The following is an 18,371-nucleotide window of genomic DNA, read 5'->3' on the forward strand; positions in this document are numbered from 1 at the left end:
CTCAGTGGTGCTGACTTCCGACACTTCCGGTAACTTTGGTGTTCCTCAGGGATCGGTGCTGGGGCCTACACTGTCCTTGTCATGATAAATGACCTCGACGACCACGGTTCCTCTCTGATGTTCGCGGATGATGCATCTCTACTGTCATCGGGTGCTGAGCTTGAGCGGGTTTTGGAGGCATCTGCGGAGCATCTTCAGTCTGCCACTTCATGGTTCCTGGCTAATCGATTCCAGCTGAATGAGGACAAGACCCAAAGGATCATCTGCAGCTTGTCACGTGAGCCGCGTGACCCTCAGAATCCAGTGAAGCTGCTGGGTTTTGTCTTGGACAGCAAACTCAGCTGGAACAGTCATATACAGCAAGTAACCAGTCGACTCTCCCGCATTTGCTTTCTGCTGCTCAAGATGAGGGGCCTGGTGACTGAGAAGTACCTGATAATGATGTACCATGCGCTCTTCCATTGCCACATTACCTATGGCTTGCTTCTGTGGGGTCATTCAGCGGGGGCTGCTGATGTGCTGAGACTGCAAAAGAGGGCTATAAGAATTATAACAGGCAGCGATCATCTTGCCCACTGCAAGCCCATCTTTGCTCGCCTTGGTGTACTGACTGTCTTCAGCCATTACATCCTCCTGTGCTTGGTGTATGTCAAGAAGATACAGCATACTCTAGCTGCCCGTAGTGACATCCACCACCACAACACCAGGCGCAGTGAGCTGTTGGATATCCCCAGGAGACGCCTCCACCGATCACAGGCCAGTTACAGGATTTCAGCCCTGAAATTCTACAACAAGCTGCCTAATAGTGTGAAGCAATTGGATGAGGCCGCCTTCAGGAGAACCGTCCGGAAGCTACTGTGTGCAAAGGCATACTACAGTGTGAACGAATTTATGAGTGATAATTTGAATTTTTATTGAGAGCATGAGCACTGGATCACTGCCATCTGAACTGTTACAGTTTTTTTTCATGTATTTGTACGTGTTTTGATTTTTTGACGCCATCGATCCTACAATTGTGGGTAATGGATGAAGCTGAAGGTATTAAGGCATTGGAAATCTTGTTTTCATTTTTATTATAATTAAATGATAAGACAATTGGTTCTGATCTGGTAGACAAATTGAAAATTTAATAAATGAATCAGAATCCACTAAACTTGAAATTTGAAGTATTAAATAATTCAGTTATTATTTTTGGAATGAATAATGCGCCACTATCACAAATGTAACAAAATTGAGTATGACATTGTATCAAGTTTGAACTTCGCGGCTCATAGCATGTTACGCCAGTGGCACCAACATTACCTCTGAATTGACGTGATATTGATCTTTTGGATGGAATTTGTTGAAAGTGAATTGTTGAAACAAAAACATAGTTTTATATATTGAGAAAACTGATCACACTACAAAATTATTTTTCAATTCGAAAAGATATTTTGATTTTCAAATAAGATTGGCAATCCTTCACCATTCCAGTTTTTTCTAGCAGCCCAATTTCTGATTGTCAATTGCCAAAGAAAATCAGCTGTGTATATTTCAATACTGGTTTCTGTCTTGTAGCCTAGATTTTGTAATAATTCAACATGGTAAGTAATTAAAAATATAATTCTATGATAATACAGTCTATTTATATTTAAAAAAATAATTAACACTTTCCCACAGTTTCTCACTCACAATTTTTTGTGCAGGCATTTTGCCAAAAATATTTATTTCTGTTCATAACAAACCAGCGATATTTTTATCACTGAGGTTCTTGTGGTATCAAGACTTTCCAAATAAGATACTGCTTTTTAAATTTGCATTTTTAATCTTTAAGTTCAATCTCAAATTCTTATTATTTTTTAGGTTACTTAAAAATCCAATACAATATCATCAGATCTGTTCTTTAATGATGGTCCCATGTTATTTCTTGATACCTATGTGATCATCATTTAACTTGAGTACGATACAAGTACAAAACCATGTAATAGCCTACTTCAAGCTAAAACAATTAACTTTTATTTATGTTGGTTTAATTATTCTAGTGGGGTTATAATAAGAATTTACTTATAAGAATATTTAGTTGTTTGAAATATTTTTTAAAAAAGGTAGGCTACTTTATATTGTGTATTTCAATAATTTATAAAAGTAACCCATACAAGTTAAGTGATTTTAAGAATTTACTATATGATCAGTTCTTGTTGTAGTCAGTTCTTCTTGTGTATGAACAGCATTAGTTGTTGAAAATCTATCTTTTGAGACTAAAGCTATGTGAGATTAACTATTAAGGTTATTGACTAGGTTTTATAACAATTTCCAAATAGCTTACTTGCCTTGAAATCAGGTTCATCTGAATAGTAACTTTTCAACTCACTTGACAACCTTATATTTGAATTTCTGAGGCTTCATTAATTGAAGATCTTATTAAACTGAATGGGTCTAGTAGAAAGTCCCAGGTCTAGTTGAATTATAGAAACAGATATCATATTAAACTTTGTGAATCTTGTAATAGATAATGATTTTTCTAATGTAACATCTATAGACCGTGCAAACCCTAGTTTGCTGCACGGAGCTTTATGGACAACTTTATATTTTAGTAGAACAATAGGAGTACACTGCTGCCGTTTTCATGCTGACTATCAAAAATGCCTACGCTCTATCTCACACAATTATTTCACAGTCATTCAGAGTTCTGTAAAATCAGGCAGCGCACTGTCTAATTAGAGCAATGTTGCAAACTAATGTTTGCACAGACTATAGTTTATGTGACTCCTGTCCAACAGTTAGCCCAATAAAAGATTCGGATGTGTTCTGATGTTTTATGAATAGAAATACAAATCTCAGTACCCTTTTTTGAATTATCCTATCACAACATGTTTCAACATTAATGTCATTTTCAAGTGATTCAAATAAAGTAAATAAAAAAAAGCTCTGATGTTTTACTATGACTTGGTATTAATATTTTCCTTAATAATTGCTTTGGGTAAGAATAGTTTTAGGTTGATAACATAAAAATAGTACCTATGCTACAAAATATGTCTACCTACAAAATAAAAGAATTTTTTTATTTTTGCAGGGAAATGAAAGCTCTCTACCTATGGAGCTCTGCTCTAATTGTAAGTATGGTTATTTATGAACTTTGCTATAGATATAGTTTAACTATTGATGTTTTTTCATAATAAATAAGTGGTTTATTCACTTTACTTTGTATCAACCGTTTAGTCAAATTGTTACGTTATTAAATAACTATATTACAGTGGCTCATAAATGGCATTTAGAGGTGTTAGGTGGGCCGTCCTCTAGAACCGTTTTCGCCCGAAACCATCGAACGCGACCAAAAGATCCTCCAACATAGAAAGGAACAGATGCTCGTCCATTGAACAGGTTCATACGGCTGTCTCCGGCCAATCAATTTTTCTATCCGAATTGAATGGGGTTTTCTGGCTCTATCCGGCCAAACTAGCTAGTCGAGCTGAGACAACAAAGTGTTCCTAACGTAAAATTGTTTCACTGTCTTGTTTGTTTTTTTTTTCAAGTTTTTCTGTTTTATAAAGTTGTAACTATGGACAATGAAAAGTTGATAAGTTTGGTTCAAGAGCTTGTTCTATTGTAAGATATGCGAGACAAAAGATATCATCGTCGTAATGTTCTAAAGAATCTGTGGACAAAGATTGCCGAACAAATAGGATCTAAAGGTTAGATTATTGTAATTAATAAATAATTAGTGGATATTTGTTTATTCAATTTTCAAAATTCCAATATAATCATTGTTTATGAAAAAATTTGTTGGCTATGATAGTAGTTAATTCAATAATTGGCAACCAGCCAAGTACTGAACTAGACTCGTTTTCGTTTTTCGTTTTCTGTTGTCTTCGCCGCAGTCTGCTGACCGGGGAATTGTCATTGTCCCTTGAACGGTGTTTTCCACGGCACTAGCCGCTATCTAAGGTGGGTGTATGTATGCTCCCCGATGTATTCTGCAACGGTGTAATAAGGCCGGTCCATTAGGTAACCCTCTTCAAACCCTTTGCTAGCGCGTCGTTGTTTTCAGTAGTTTTAGACTATCTGGGTAGCAAGTTGAACAGGTATGCCCCTGCATAAGACGGAGAATCGCTGAGATTTTTCAATCTATGTTGTGGGAGGTCTATATTGTGATTATGTCTTGTCCCATAGCTGTGTCTGTATTGTCTCAAGATTGGATTTCTTTTCCTGACCAAAATAACGACTTCCAAGATATATATGGAGACTGCCGTTAGTATTCCTGTTTTTTTGAAGAGGGGTTTGCAATGCTCAATGTAGTTGGTTCTTAAAATATATCTTATTGCTCTCTTTTGGATTTTCAGAACTCTCTAGATTTTCTTTTGCAGATGATCCTCAGGCAGCTATACCATACCTCAAGTGTGAGACAAATAGCGAGTGGTAGGCAGTTATTGTTGTTTTTTCATCGGTTATATTTCGTATTCTCCTAATGACAAATGTTGCTGATGAAAGTTTTCTACATAGACTCTCTATATGCTGTTTTCATGACAGGGTGATTGTCTAGAATGACGCATAGAAATTTGGTGCATTCGACTGTTTGCACAGTGCTGTTTTGTTGTTCGTACTGTACATGGTGAGTCGGCGTGAAATTTATGTGCACTGTTTTGTTGTTGTTAATTGCCAGTCTCATTTCGCTGCATATTAGTGTTGCTTATGCAAGCGTAGAGTCAACAAGGTTATTTTTGTGTCACATTTTTATTTGCAGGGAGTAGAATAGTGGTGTCGTCCGCAAAAAGAATGCACTTTTTGTTGCCTTAAAGCCTGTCTGGAATGTCATTTATATATACTAGAAAGAGCAATGGTCCTAGATTCGAGCCCTGTGGCACACCCCTTCTTACAAGTCGGACTGACGTAAACGGTTCCAATAATCGACCATATTCGGCCGAATTGACGGCCGGTAGATTCATCCGATCCAACGGCCGAACGGATCGGTTGATTACGGTTCCAGTGGACGGCTACCCTTAGGCTTATTAAGTGGTTACAAATACAACGGGAGTAGCAGGCTCATGGAGCTCAATACCTTAAGGGTAACCGTCCACTGGAACCGTATTCAACCGATCCGTTCGGCCGTTGGATCGGACGCATCAGTCGGCCGTTAATCCGGCCGAATATGGTCGTCCATTGGAACCGTTTACGTCTGTCTAGTTCAATAGTTGGCTGAACTATTGAATATTGAATTAACTATTATCATAGCCACCAAAAGTTTTCATAAGCAATGATTATATTGAGATTTTGAAAATTGAATAAACAAATATCCACTAAATTAGTTATTCATTACAATAATCTTACCTTCCGATCCTATTTGTTCAGCAATCTTTGTCCACAGATTCCTTTGAACATTACGGCGATGAAATCTTTTGTCTCGCATATCCCACAATGGAACATGCTCTTGAACCAAACTTATCAACTTTTCATTGTCCATAGTTAAAACTTTATAAAACAGAACAAGTCCAAAAAAACAAAAACAGATAAGACTGTGAAACAATTTTGAGGTTAAGATGATGTTGTCTCAGCTCGATTTCGGACGGATACAGCCGGAAAATCCAATTCAATTCGGATCGAAAACTTGATCGGCCGGAGACGGCCGTATGAACCTGTTTCAATGGACGAACCTCTATAGCTTTCTTCGTTGGGGGATCGTTCGGACGAGTTCGGTAGTTTTCGGGCAATGCTATTTCGGACGAAATCGGTTCCAGTGGACGGCCCACCTAATAGGCCCACGTTATAATGGCAGTGTTTGATTAGCAATGGTATTGCTATCCTTGTCTATCATTTAACAAAGCGGATAGCGCTATCTCTTTCTCGCTTTGCTCTGTTGCCGGATGTTGCTCTTTTTACAATGTAAAATTAATAATTAATTAACAAAATTTTTAATATTGAATGAAAAAGACTAAGAAATTGTCAAAAAACCACTGATTTATTGATAATTAGAAAGACCGGTTTCGGTTATTACACCGAAGTTTATCAGAGATTGACAATGGTGTAATAACCGAAACCGGTCTTTCTAATTATCAATAAATCAGTGGTTTTTTGACAATTTCTTAGTCTTTTTCATTCAATATGAATAATTACCACAATATCAACTTCTCAACTGCACAAAAAGTGAAAATTTTTAATTTTAATTATGAAATTATTGAAAAATATAATTTCTTGCTTAATAAAATATTATTGATTATTCTAAACGAGAATGAACAGTTAATATTACATTAATAAACCTGTTTCAGCTACCGTCTATAGAAGGCATTGACAAGACAGGATCGGCAATGTTGTTCTGTATCTTTCTCCACTGCCATTATAATGTGGACTTCACTATAGCTTAAACGGGACACGGATATGACGATGATTAACATAGGCTCAGCTCACACGTACGCGACTCAGGTCGAGAAGAGACTGGACTTTAGGCTCAACTCACACTTACGCGACTCAGGTCGAGAAGAGACTAAAGTCTCTTCTCGGCGCAACATGTTTTTTTTTTAAATTGTGACGTCGCGGAGACTAGAATCGACTGGTCTGAGTGTCATCATTTGAAAACACATGCTGCGTCGAGAAAAACCTAAAGTCCACAGTCTCTTCTCGACTTGAGTCGCGTAAGTGTGAGTTGAGCCTTACTAACTCTTGTGAGGTCGATGGCGTCAAATTATCTTATCAATAGCTTATCAGCTCGACCATCAACATTTTCAACTCGATATCTTCCAAATGAACTGTAACTGAATTATTTGTGCTTTTCAGTCGATGCAGACGAAATTAGGAGATTAGGCAAACGATTTCGCAAACTGGATTTGGACAATTCTGGCGCACTGAGCATAGACGAGTTTATGTCGCTACCCGAACTGCAGCAGAATCCACTCGTGCAGCGGGTTATCGATATTTTCGACGAGGACGGAAACGGCGAAGTCGATTTCAAAGGTCAGTATTCTATCGATATATATAGTGTCGATATATCGAGATATATAACGGCGATATATCGATATATGTATAACGTCGATACCTATATCGATATCGATGTCAGCATTTTTGTTAAATGGAAACAATGATGCTATAGTGAGGTCCTCATAAATGATGGCAAACTGCGAAGTTGATTTCAAAGGTCAGTATTTTATCGATGTAGTGGCATTCAACACAAACTGTCAGCTTCAGTTACACAAAAGTCTGTTGAATTTTAATCGTGATTAAGGGTCGGTTTCCGATCTATAAGTTCTGGACTTACAGAGTCCAGGACTAAAATAAGCGCTCGGGTCTAAATTGACTTTCTGAGTCACGATTTTATCTTCTAAACACCGGAGTCTCGACTTATTTGATTCCAGGACTTTAACGCAGTAAACATGAGGAAAATTCACAATATTTTGCTGTTGTATTGTTGGCATTATAGCAAAACGGAAACAGCTGATTGCAGCGGGATAATTCAAATGAGCATGCTCTCTAAACTATTATTTTAGTAAAAATACGTTTCGATTTCTTTGTAGGCCTATTCAAAGCAAAACCTTTGAAAACATTTCATTTTACGTTATGCTATTATTGATCATTGATCCTAACCAGTGATTTTGGAATAAAAATGTCATTAGGCTATTGAGTTTGAAATCATATTTGAACACATAACTTGCAAACTATAAATATTATCAATTTAGATGGACTAATCCAAATAATTTAGGTATTTCATGTCATCTATCTGGCTTTTTATCTACTCCAAAACATTAACTAAATTGTGTTTGCTCAGTTAAGTCTAGAACTTGAATTTGAACCCTACCCCAGTCGAGGGTTTAAAATCACGCTGTTTCAAGTCCTGGACTTTATAAATCCTTGACTCGGAAAGAGGCAAGAATCTAATTCAAGTCCTGGACTTATAAGCCCTTCACTCAGAAAGCGAAATTATGAACTCCAGGGTCGAACGTGATCTCTAAACCCCAGAGTCTATTTAAGTCCTCGACTACGATAACGCTGTGACTCGGAAAGCAAATTTTCTGACTTCAGAGTTTAAAGCCAGTTAAAGTCTAGAACTTAGCTAAATCCCGAGCTCGGAAACCGGCCCTAAATGTCACGAGAACCAATCAGAGACGCCTTTTCCCAACATAGCCTTCACTGATTGGTTTTCGAGGTAGGCCCTATTTAATCACGATAAAATTTCAAAAGACTTGTTAGTATATTGCATCATTGTTGAAAAACGATGTGGCAAATTTGTGTCAGAAGTAGAAACGATAGAGCTATCTGCTTTGTCGAATGATTGACAAGCAGATGATAACAAGACCAATGCTAATCAAATGCTGCCATAATAACGTGGACCTCACCATACTGGTGTATCTATACAACCTATATACTTTCAACTTAGGAGTCATCATATTATCTGATGCTAGATGCGTGGATTTTTGGTCACCAGATTGACAAGAGTGAAAAAATTTAGAACAAGTTTGTCGTTGAATTTCTTAGGGTGATAATGTTATTGAATTATTCTCCTCGCAACAACATATTTTATTGATTACTCTTAGGAGGGCCGTCCACTAGAACCGTTTTCGTCCGAACTAGCATCGGCCAAAAACTACTGAACGCGACCGAACGATCCCCCAACAAAGAAAGGAATAGATACTCGGCCATTGCAACAGGTTCATACGGCCGTCTCCGGCCGATCAAGTCTTCGATCCGAATTAAATGGGATTTTCCGGCTCTATACGGCCGAACTAACTAGTCGAGCTGAGACAACAAAGTGTTCCTAACCTAAAATTGTACCACAGTCTTTTTAGTTTTTGCTTTTTGAAGTTGTTTTGTTTTATAAAGTTTTAACCAAGGACAATGAAAAGGTGATAAGTTTGGTTCAAGAGCATGTTCCATTGTGGGTTATGCGAGACAGAAGATATCATCGTTGTAATGTTCAAAGGAATCTGTGAACAAAGATTGCTTAGTAATAAATCTAATTTAGTGGATTTGCTCTGTTGTCAGATCGTCTTGTAGAACTAATAATTAACTATGTAAAATTAATAATTATTCAACAAAATTTTCATCTCAATTATAAAAATTCATTATGAAATTATTGAAAAAAAAAAACATTTAAAATGTTTTCTACATCGATATTTATGTGTGTGTTTATCCAATCACTGTATACTACCACTGGTTTACAGCTGAAATTGCCTTCAAGTAACCAGACTGGTCCACCAAAATATTCCTCGGAGTGCAAATCTTAACAATAGACCACGAAAATGTCGAAATTCAATAACAATAGGCGACCACTGAAGGGACACTGGAACTTCTACCTGTCCATCCATTGTTTTCGGCGGCCTCGTCTCGTTTCTTCAACCCGATTTGAATGTTGATCTAATAGTGCTATTAATATAATAATAATTTCTCTGGATGTTGGACGACACATCCAGAGGATTATTCATAAATTCAGGAACATTACATATTATTTTTTCATACATTTTTCAATAATATATCAATATTCACGTTTATAAAATGATACCTCACTATATAATATATGTGTCGAGGTTATCATAAAATTAATACAAATTTATGCTACAACAGATAGGCCTAATACAAAAATTCCAAAAATCTAAAACGATATCTATTACCTTGAGCATCACCCAGTACAATGATACTAAAACGAGGTACTAATTTCTACCTATAAATTACCTTATTTTTTTTTAGATTACGTCCTAAAGACTCCAGTCATGGAGTATAAGACAAGTCATGTTATTACATAATAATTCTAGCACTAAGTAGTTCAACCTAGTTTAGGTTTGAAAGGAATTCTTGTACACTATAAAAAGCTTTATCAACTAAATATTTTTTCATTTGTTTTTGAAATCTTCAAATCATCATTACTTTTCAAGATTTGAGGTAGCTTGTTATAAAATTTCCTACCAATATAATCTGGGTTTTGTTCAAATACCTACTATTGTGACCCCTTATATGATAATCTGCTCTGTTTCGCGTATATACTCATGAACATCTGAATTCTGGATCACACCACTCGTTTTCACATGCATTACAACTTCATATACATACAAGATGGCACAGTTAATAGACCAAGCTTTTTAAATAAAGGCCTACAAGAGTCTAACCTATTCATTTCTCTATACATCTGAGTGCCTTCTTTTGAATCTTAAACACCCGGTCCATATTTTGTTGAGATGAATTACCCCATACTAAAATAGCATACCTAATATAGATAGTATAAGTCCATGGTAAGCAGTTACAGTATTTTTTATCATTCAGCCTAGCAAGCTGCCGCAGGACAAATACCCCAGATGATATCTTATTACATATCCTCTCAATGTAAGGATGCCATGTTAATTTCCTGTCCAATAAATTCCCAAGAATGCTTCTTTCTCTTCTTGGTCTAATTCATTTTCCTCTACAAACACATTTATTTCTCTATCCTCTACTGAATTATATTTACTTTTGATTGTAGGAATTGACATTTCTTACTATTTATTGTTAATTGCCTTGCTTCAAGAATTGGACAATTGACTGTACTCCAGTAAAAGCATTTATTTCTAGACTATCTATAGTATTTTATAACGTGGACCTCACTATTTATTGAATGTGACTCTATTTTGTCGATCAGGTTCTGAAAATGATGGTAGGCAACAATTTGAAAGACACCCAGCTGCAGCAGATCGTTGACAAGACCATTCTGTTCGCTGACAAGGACGAAGATGGCAAAATCAACTTCGAAGAATTCTGTTCGGTGAGTTTTGCACTTTTCTCAACTTTTTACTTTCCTTGCCCTATTACCATAGGTAAGGAAAGTATTGCTTTCCGAAAAAAATTAAGGTACCCCAATTTCTAAATTTCTATACGTTTCAAGGTCCCCTGAGTCCAAAAAAGTGTTTTCTCACTCGCCGTAGTACGTCCGTCAGTCCGCCGTGCCGCGGCTCCCGGCCATTACTCGTACCCTGGCACACCCTCCTCATTATCTTCTATTTCTCTACATTTGAGGACGTCATCCTAAACATTTTATGAACTGTATTTTTCAAGCAATGGATTCAAAAATCTAACACTGCATTTTTAAATGTTATTTGTATTAGGGGTATTCACAGTGTTGTTTTAGCCAGCCAAAGTGCTATTTGATAACTCTGGATAGTCAGAACCCCATCTAAAAAACTATCTGCTGTTAGCTAACTGCAGTAGCGATCCAAGCGGATAATTTGTGCAACTTAAAGTTAGTTTGAAAAAGTAAGATTATAAACATACTAGCCGTCAGGCTCGCTTCGCTCGCCATATCCGTCTAGCCAGTCTAATCCGTCTATCCGTCTGGACCCCCGACTGGATCGTCCAAGAATGAGATTAGCAGGCTCGCTTCGCTCGCCTGCATTTTTATCATGTTAGGACAATCCAGTCGGGGGTCCAGACTAAACGTCTGGCTAAACGGATATGGCGAGCGAAGCGAGCCTGACGGCTAGTAATATAATATTCCAAAGGATTGAAGTAGCAGTGCCCAATCAATTTTTCCGCGATAAATGCTTTTAAATCTTCAACTTGGTGCCAACCTAACAAAGTCAACTCAACTTAATGCCAACCTGACAAAATTATTAATTTAGTTACCAGTTAACAACTGTTTCGAAGAGGTACTCTCTCTAGATTATAGTTCTATATTAACATATGGTATGGCATCTTGTCAATTATAATCAAGAGAATAAGAAGAATATACATGCTAAAAGACGAACTTTAAATCCTTAAAAACCACCCTTAGGGTTAAAATATCGCCAAAAGATTTCTTAGTGCGCCTCTAAAGGGTCAACTGAACATACCTACCAAATTTGAACGTTTTTGGTCCGGTAGATTTTTAGTTATGCGAGTGAGTGAGTGAGTGAGTGAGTGAGTGAGTGAGTGAGTGAGTCAGTCAGTGAGTGAGTGCCATTTCGCTTTTATATATATAGATGGCTGCCGCTTTAACAGAGATAGCTAGAGTTAGCGGACTCAAACCTGCGCTATCTGCCATCTCGGCTGTTAATTTTTTACTTTCCTTGCCCTATTACCATAGGTAAGGAAAGTATTGCTTTCCGAAAAAAATTAAGGTACCCCAATTTCTAAATTTCTATACGTTTCAAGGTCCCCTGAGTCCAAAAAAGTGGGTTTTGTGTGTGTGTGTGTGTGTGTGTGTGTGTGTGTGTGTGTGTGTGTGTGTGTGTGTGTGTATATGAGTGTATGTGCGTCTGTGTACACGATATCTCATGTCCCAATCAACGGAATGACTTGAAATTTGGAACTTAAGGTCCTTTCACTATAAGGATCCGACACGAACAATTTCGATCAAATGCAATTCAAGATGGCGGCTAAAATGGCGAATATGTTGTCAAAAACAGGGTTTTTCGTGATTTTCTCGGAAACGGCCCAACGATTTTGATCAAATTCATACTTAAAATAGTCATCGATAAGCTCTATCAACTGCCACAAGTCGTATATCTGTAAAAATTTCAGGAGCTCCGCCCCATCAATGCATATAGATTCCCAATTATCAGGCTTCAGATACAATTGAAACAAAAAAAATCAAGCGGAGTAGATTGAGCATGAAAATCTCTACAATTAATGTTCAGTAACATTTTTACCTAAATTTGAAAATAAGCTTTAAATTTGAAAAAATGTGATTATTCAATTGCAAATTATTGTTGATTCTATTAAATCATTCACTATGAAGAGATAGCAGACCTCATGTGTGTCTCCAGCGTTATTGTCCTGTTACCAGCTGGCTCAATCTTGGAAAGTAGACTTGAGATGCGCGGGTACACTAGCGTCAGGTGATCAATTTTCATAACGGCAAGGAAAGTTGTGTGAGTGCGCCACACCAGATTTTCAAATGTTATTTATATTGTATCATCTTTTCAGCTTTTATGTAATTTATTTATCTTTTGTTTCAGGTTGTCGGAAACACAGACATACATAAAAAGATGGTTGTGGATGTGTGAGTTTAACTCGCCCCAACTTATACATATATGAATATAAAAACAAACTAAATTGTATAATTTAAATCGTCTTCTTCAGCTTGTTCTATACTGCTGTTGTTATTCAACTCTAAAATTGCCATCTTTTGGTGTCGAGTTATTCATTCAACTATTGTGCAATTATCATAATGTTAATTTAGTATGTCGAAGAGATCGTTGAGAGTTGATTGATGATCAAGAGTCAATCATCGATTAAGATTTGATCGACGATCAAGATCTGATCGACGAGTCGATTGGCGAGTTATCTCCTTCTCCTTCTAACTGCCTGCCACTCTATCAGTGTTGTTTCATTTGTATTATTATCATTATCATAGTCATCTCATTCGTATCAGTGCTTCATCCGTTTTAAACATTTCATTCAAAGTCCAGTATTATAGAGGTATTAGTTTAGGGCTGTGAAATGGAACTAAAAACTCGAAACCACCAGTTTTGTAAACGAGAATCGGAGTTTATCATTGATCAAACCGGGTTCAGTTAAGGATATAAAATTAATTCAATTCTGTTAATAGACAGATAAAATGTCTTTTTTTGCACTTTATAACATTGCAGGTGATGTGGGCGAAGTATACATAGGAATTGGGTTAATTGGAATCTTAGTAGAACCAGAAAAGTACCGTACATTTTTTCAAATTAAACATTATGTTCTCTTACGATCATTTTAGATTGTATGATTTGTTGGTTGAATAAATGGAATATATCGATTGAATTGATCAATCAAGAATCGTATAAAAAGGTTGATCTTGAACGGTAAACTCCAGTTATCAGAATAAGGGTCAGTCCACATTAAGCGTTTTTTCAGGCGCCAACCCAATGAGCCAATCGGAGAGCTTCTTGCCCTGACGACTCTGAAAACGCCGTAATATGGTCTGGCCCTAATTCTCACTAATGATTGAAGATTTGATCTCGTTCACCAGTCATGATTTAGGAGAGTTATTGTAGGAAATAACTGATGATGTATGTAAAGTAACACTCTTATCATTAATTGAATTTAAATGCACGAAATTATTCATCTATAGAGCCTTAAATCATTCAGTGATTGGGAGGAATAACATGCTTAGCAAAAATCTAAAAAAAAAACGTTTTCTTCTTGGTTTATTGTATAAAAATAAGGTTCTGTGTTCATTTCATCACTTTCAATTTAATTTTTAGTTGAAAATATATGAACTAAAAATAAAAGGAAACTGATTGAATATTGCTCCCAATAATCAATATAAATTTGAAAAATATTGGGTTATTTCAAGAAATTCAAACCCACTATAGAAACAAAAATGTATGGTCTACAAGAATGTACTGTATAGAATATAATTATTATTGAGAGATATTTTTGTCTCACTTTAAAAAGTTCTGGGCATTGAGGGCTATTAGCTTTTGCTCATTCATATGCCATTTGATTTTCGACTCTCTAATCATTTATAAAATGCAACGGTAGAATTTTCATCTTTAATTGGAACTTACATGGAGATTTGTCTACATCGTACTATTTTCCTTAAGAAACGTGAAATAATTTATGATGAATGGATGAAGCATTGATAAAGATAGAAACTAGTTTACATCTCACTTTTATCCTTTACTAGTAAGTACAAATAATGAGTTTAGTTTGGGACTCAATTCTTGTATAATCAAAACTGAAGACATTTTATATCTACAAGTAATACTGTATTATAATGTGTAGAACTTGATGGATATTTGTTTTGTGATAAATCTAACGATAAAATATGTTCTTTACGTAGTGTTTATGTACTTAATTCACGTAATAATAATATTTATCTAGCCTGTATTATTCACAAATGTATCAGGTTGTGCAATACTGTATCATATATATCGCTGTTTGAATCTTTCATTTATTTACAAATTTATATTGATGTTATATACTTGACCGATTACAAAATTGGTCGTATAGAATTTTTAATGCTTAGAAAAATCATGTTTATAGTTCGGACAGTAAAGTAAAAGTTTAAGGAAATTTATCAAGCTTTATTCATTTTTCTTTTCTATTTTTATAGCCATTATTCTTTTGATTTAATCAAAGTTTAGAAGTTTAACTATTGAATAAAAACAAATTAAATTAAATGCCAGTTTCTGTATGTTATACAATTTACATTTTAGTAAAACTATTTAAATTATTAAATTTTAATCTCATTAAAAAATAATGGAAAGACAAATATGGAATTTCATAATATTATTATAATAGTTGGAACGTCAACTATATACTCGAATAGATTATGCTATAGTATGTAGGCTACTCATTTTAACTTTGTTGTAAAATTTTGTACTTTACCTCATTTTATTGTTACCAAATCTGAGGATGCGATCATAAAGAAAAGATAGAAAATCGATGATGTTATCTACTTTATAGGCAAAAATTCTGATGATAACGTGCTAACTCAACTTTCAAATGAGATAACAAAAATAAATTTTCAAGGATAAACAATTTTGCGGTATTCTAGTTTTATTGTATTTAATGATATTTATATGTGGATTGAACTTATTATATAAATTGAATGAAAATTAATATCTCTAGCTTTGCAATCAACGTTGGTTTATGGCATTCTTTTTCAATATTTCTTAAATTAGGAACTGATAAGCATGTTGTCGATCAATGCTTACAAATATTTTCCCAAACAATTTGCAGAATATTGTATTCAAAAAATTTTTCTCAAGCTCTGCGGGTAGTTCTCTCATAGATTTCAAAGAATTTCAGTTTGTTATTAATCTCTATTATGGAATTCATTCAGAATTCAGAATGTTTAGGAATCTTGAAAAAGTTTGTATCTATGTTAAAGACTTCTACAAAGGATCTGGACGTTTATTAGAAATATTGATTCATTCAATCATTAATTTGTTGTTCGAGTTTTCATGATAAATCAGTAGAGCACGTAGACTAGGTCGGTGGAGCGGCGCGGCGCGACGCGGAGAATTTTCGACCTAGAATTAAATACAAGTGTACCTCCGTGCATTGTGTCGGGGGCGTAGCACAGCGCGGCGCGGATCTCGAAGTCTCTGGACTTTTGGGGTCGTCGCCGCGCCGCGTCGCTCTACCGACCTAGTGCACGGAGGGTAGGTCTGATTTTTTCCGCGCTCGGGTAACTTCGTGATGGCTCGGCTGTTTCCGAGCTCTTTGTATAACCTCAAATCTCAATTATTGACAAGTCTACGTCACAAAAAAGTAGTTCAAAACGTCGGCGCGCCGCGCTCGCAGAGAATTTCCCACTCTCCTGCGCGCCGCTCCACCGATCCAGTGTACGCTCACCTTAAAGGGAAAAAGAAACTATTTAAGGGAGACTACTACCCATTCTAAATTTTGTAACATCTAGATCTTGTATCTCACAACATTTTATGACTTTGAGGCCCGTGTTGAGTCCAATTCTATTACAATTTATTCGACATTAAAAAAAAATAAATGGGTCCGAAAAGAAAAACGAGTAAACGTCAAGATTTAGTCAGTGAAGGAGAAAACGATTCGCAAAACCAAATGCTTGGAAAAATACTGAAACCAACAGTTTTATCGATTGACCAAGATTCAGATGAAGCACCGAAAACGTGGAGACATTGGAAGGTAACATTTTTAAACTTCTTAAAAAACAGTTCAATCCCGAAAAAGGATGAATTGAATGTTTTGATCAATTATGTGTCACCGAATATTTTTGAAAGTATTTGCAATTGTATATCATTTGAAGAAGCTATAACAACTCTTGAAGAGAACTTTATAAAACCTCAAAATGTAGTACATGCACGTTACTGCTTATCTAAAGCAAAACAAACCCATGGAGAATCAATTGATCAATTCTATAATAAACTAAAACGGCTAAGTTTACCATGTAACTTTCAAGCAGTCACGGCTGACGATAACAAAAGTGAATATATCCGAGACGCGTTCATCTCCGGATTAGAATCATCGAAAATCAGACAACATCTTTTCGAAATGAAATCGCTAACTTTGCAAGACGCTATCTCACAAGCACGAATGTTAGAGAATGCTGAAAACATTGCTAAAGAATACGAAACCAGTTCAGAATATGTTAACACAGTCCTAGCAAACGAGAATAAAAATACCGAGAAAACGACTTTAGTCCGTAATTCTTACCAAAAGAAGATTCAATGCAGATTTTGTGGCTATAATAATCATACTGATAATAGCCAATGCCCAGCAAAAGGACAACCATGCCTAACTTGTAATCGAATAGGCCATTTTTCAAAAGTATGCAGAGCACGAAACGATAAAAAAAACCAAATGGTATCTGCCACAGTAATTTCAGCAGCAAATACCAGCACTGACCTCTCAAAATGTCTTGTTCCTATACGTGTTAATGGAATAGATACATTGGCACTATTAGACACTGGGAGCACAGCAAGTTTTATAGATAAGAAACTAGTAGTACAATCGAAGATGAAAACTATGCCATATTCCAATTTGATTACATTTGCTTCAAGTGCCTGCAACACTAAAACAACTGAGTGCGCTTTAATCCTTTGATCGTATTGAACAAATGTTGCGCTAGTGTAATTTTGGGACACGATTTTCTAAAGAACTTTTCATCCATCACTTTTGATTTCGGTGGATCTAAAGCAGCACTACAACTGAATGAAGACAATGACGCAAGAAGGCCTACTTATGAAATTAAAAAGTGTGCTCTAGCCCAAGCTACAGTAGAACCTGTCTCATTGTTTCGTGATCTTCAACCGGACTGTCGGCCTATAATAACTAAATCGAGACGACATTCAGAAGAGGATTACTTGTTTATGATGAATGAAGTCAAACGGCTTAAAGATGCTGATATTATAGAAAATAGTCATTCTTCTTGGAGAGCTCAAGCATTTGTTACTTCAAGAGAGAACCAAAAGAAACGTATGGTGATTGACTATTCACAGACCATCAACAAATTCACGAATTTGGATGCCTATCCACTACCACTAATGGAAGAATTAGTCAATAAGGTAGCGCAATATAAAATATTCTCATCTATTGACCTGAAATCTGCCTATCACCAGATACCAATCTTGCCTGAGGAAAGGCATTTCACCGCATTTGAAGTTGGACACAAACTGTATCAATTCAAAAGAATTCCGTTCGGAGTCACGAATGGAGTAGCTGCTTTCCAGAAAGTGATTGATCAAATCATAGAACAAGAAAATTTGACATCATGTTATGCCTATTTAGATGATATTATTGTATGCGGAAGGACCCAAGAAGAACATGATGAAAATTTAGAAAATTTCTGGAGAGCAACAGAAAAATATGGCCTCACGATTAATGAAGAAAAGTGTAAAATATCTATGGAGAATTTAACCTTTCTGGGATTCGAAATTGGTCAGGGTATGATTAAGCCCGATCCAGATCGATTGAAACCACTCCTTGACTTACCAGCTCCAAAAAATCAGAAAGAATTGAAGCGTGTCCTTGGAATGCTTGCACACTACTCCAAATGG

The 18,371-nt window shown here is 36.0% G+C and overlaps 1 protein-coding gene across 1 annotated transcript; it reads left to right on the forward strand.

The window, feature by feature from the left end:
* Positions 1-1,469: 1,469 nt before the first annotated feature.
* LOC111061382 (calcineurin subunit B type 2) lies at positions 1,470-13,862 on the forward strand. Its single transcript, XM_039437355.1, has 5 exons — positions 1,470-1,583; positions 3,053-3,092; positions 6,745-6,995; positions 10,568-10,690; positions 12,861-13,862. Exons 1-5 carry the CDS (start codon positions 1,581-1,583, stop codon positions 12,906-12,908), a joined length of 465 nt encoding a protein of 154 aa, XP_039293289.1. The 5' UTR covers positions 1,470-1,580; the 3' UTR covers positions 12,909-13,862.
* The last annotated feature ends 4,509 nt before the right edge of the window (positions 13,863-18,371 follow it).

The sequence above is a fragment of the Nilaparvata lugens genome, chromosome 11 (genome assembly GCF_014356525.2).
Source record: "Nilaparvata lugens isolate BPH chromosome 11, ASM1435652v1, whole genome shotgun sequence".
NCBI lineage: Eukaryota > Metazoa > Arthropoda > Insecta > Hemiptera > Delphacidae > Nilaparvata > Nilaparvata lugens.

Excerpts from the sequence above, each read along its gene's own strand:
- LOC111061382 (XM_039437355.1), top strand. Across the intron at positions 3,093-6,744 it reads TATGGAGCTCTGCTCTAATT|TCGATGCAGACGAAATTAGG; the intron begins GTAAGTATGGTT and ends TGTGCTTTTCAG. Across the intron at positions 6,996-10,567 it reads TATATCGATATATGTATAAC|GTTCTGAAAATGATGGTAGG; the intron begins GTCGATACCTAT and ends TTTGTCGATCAG.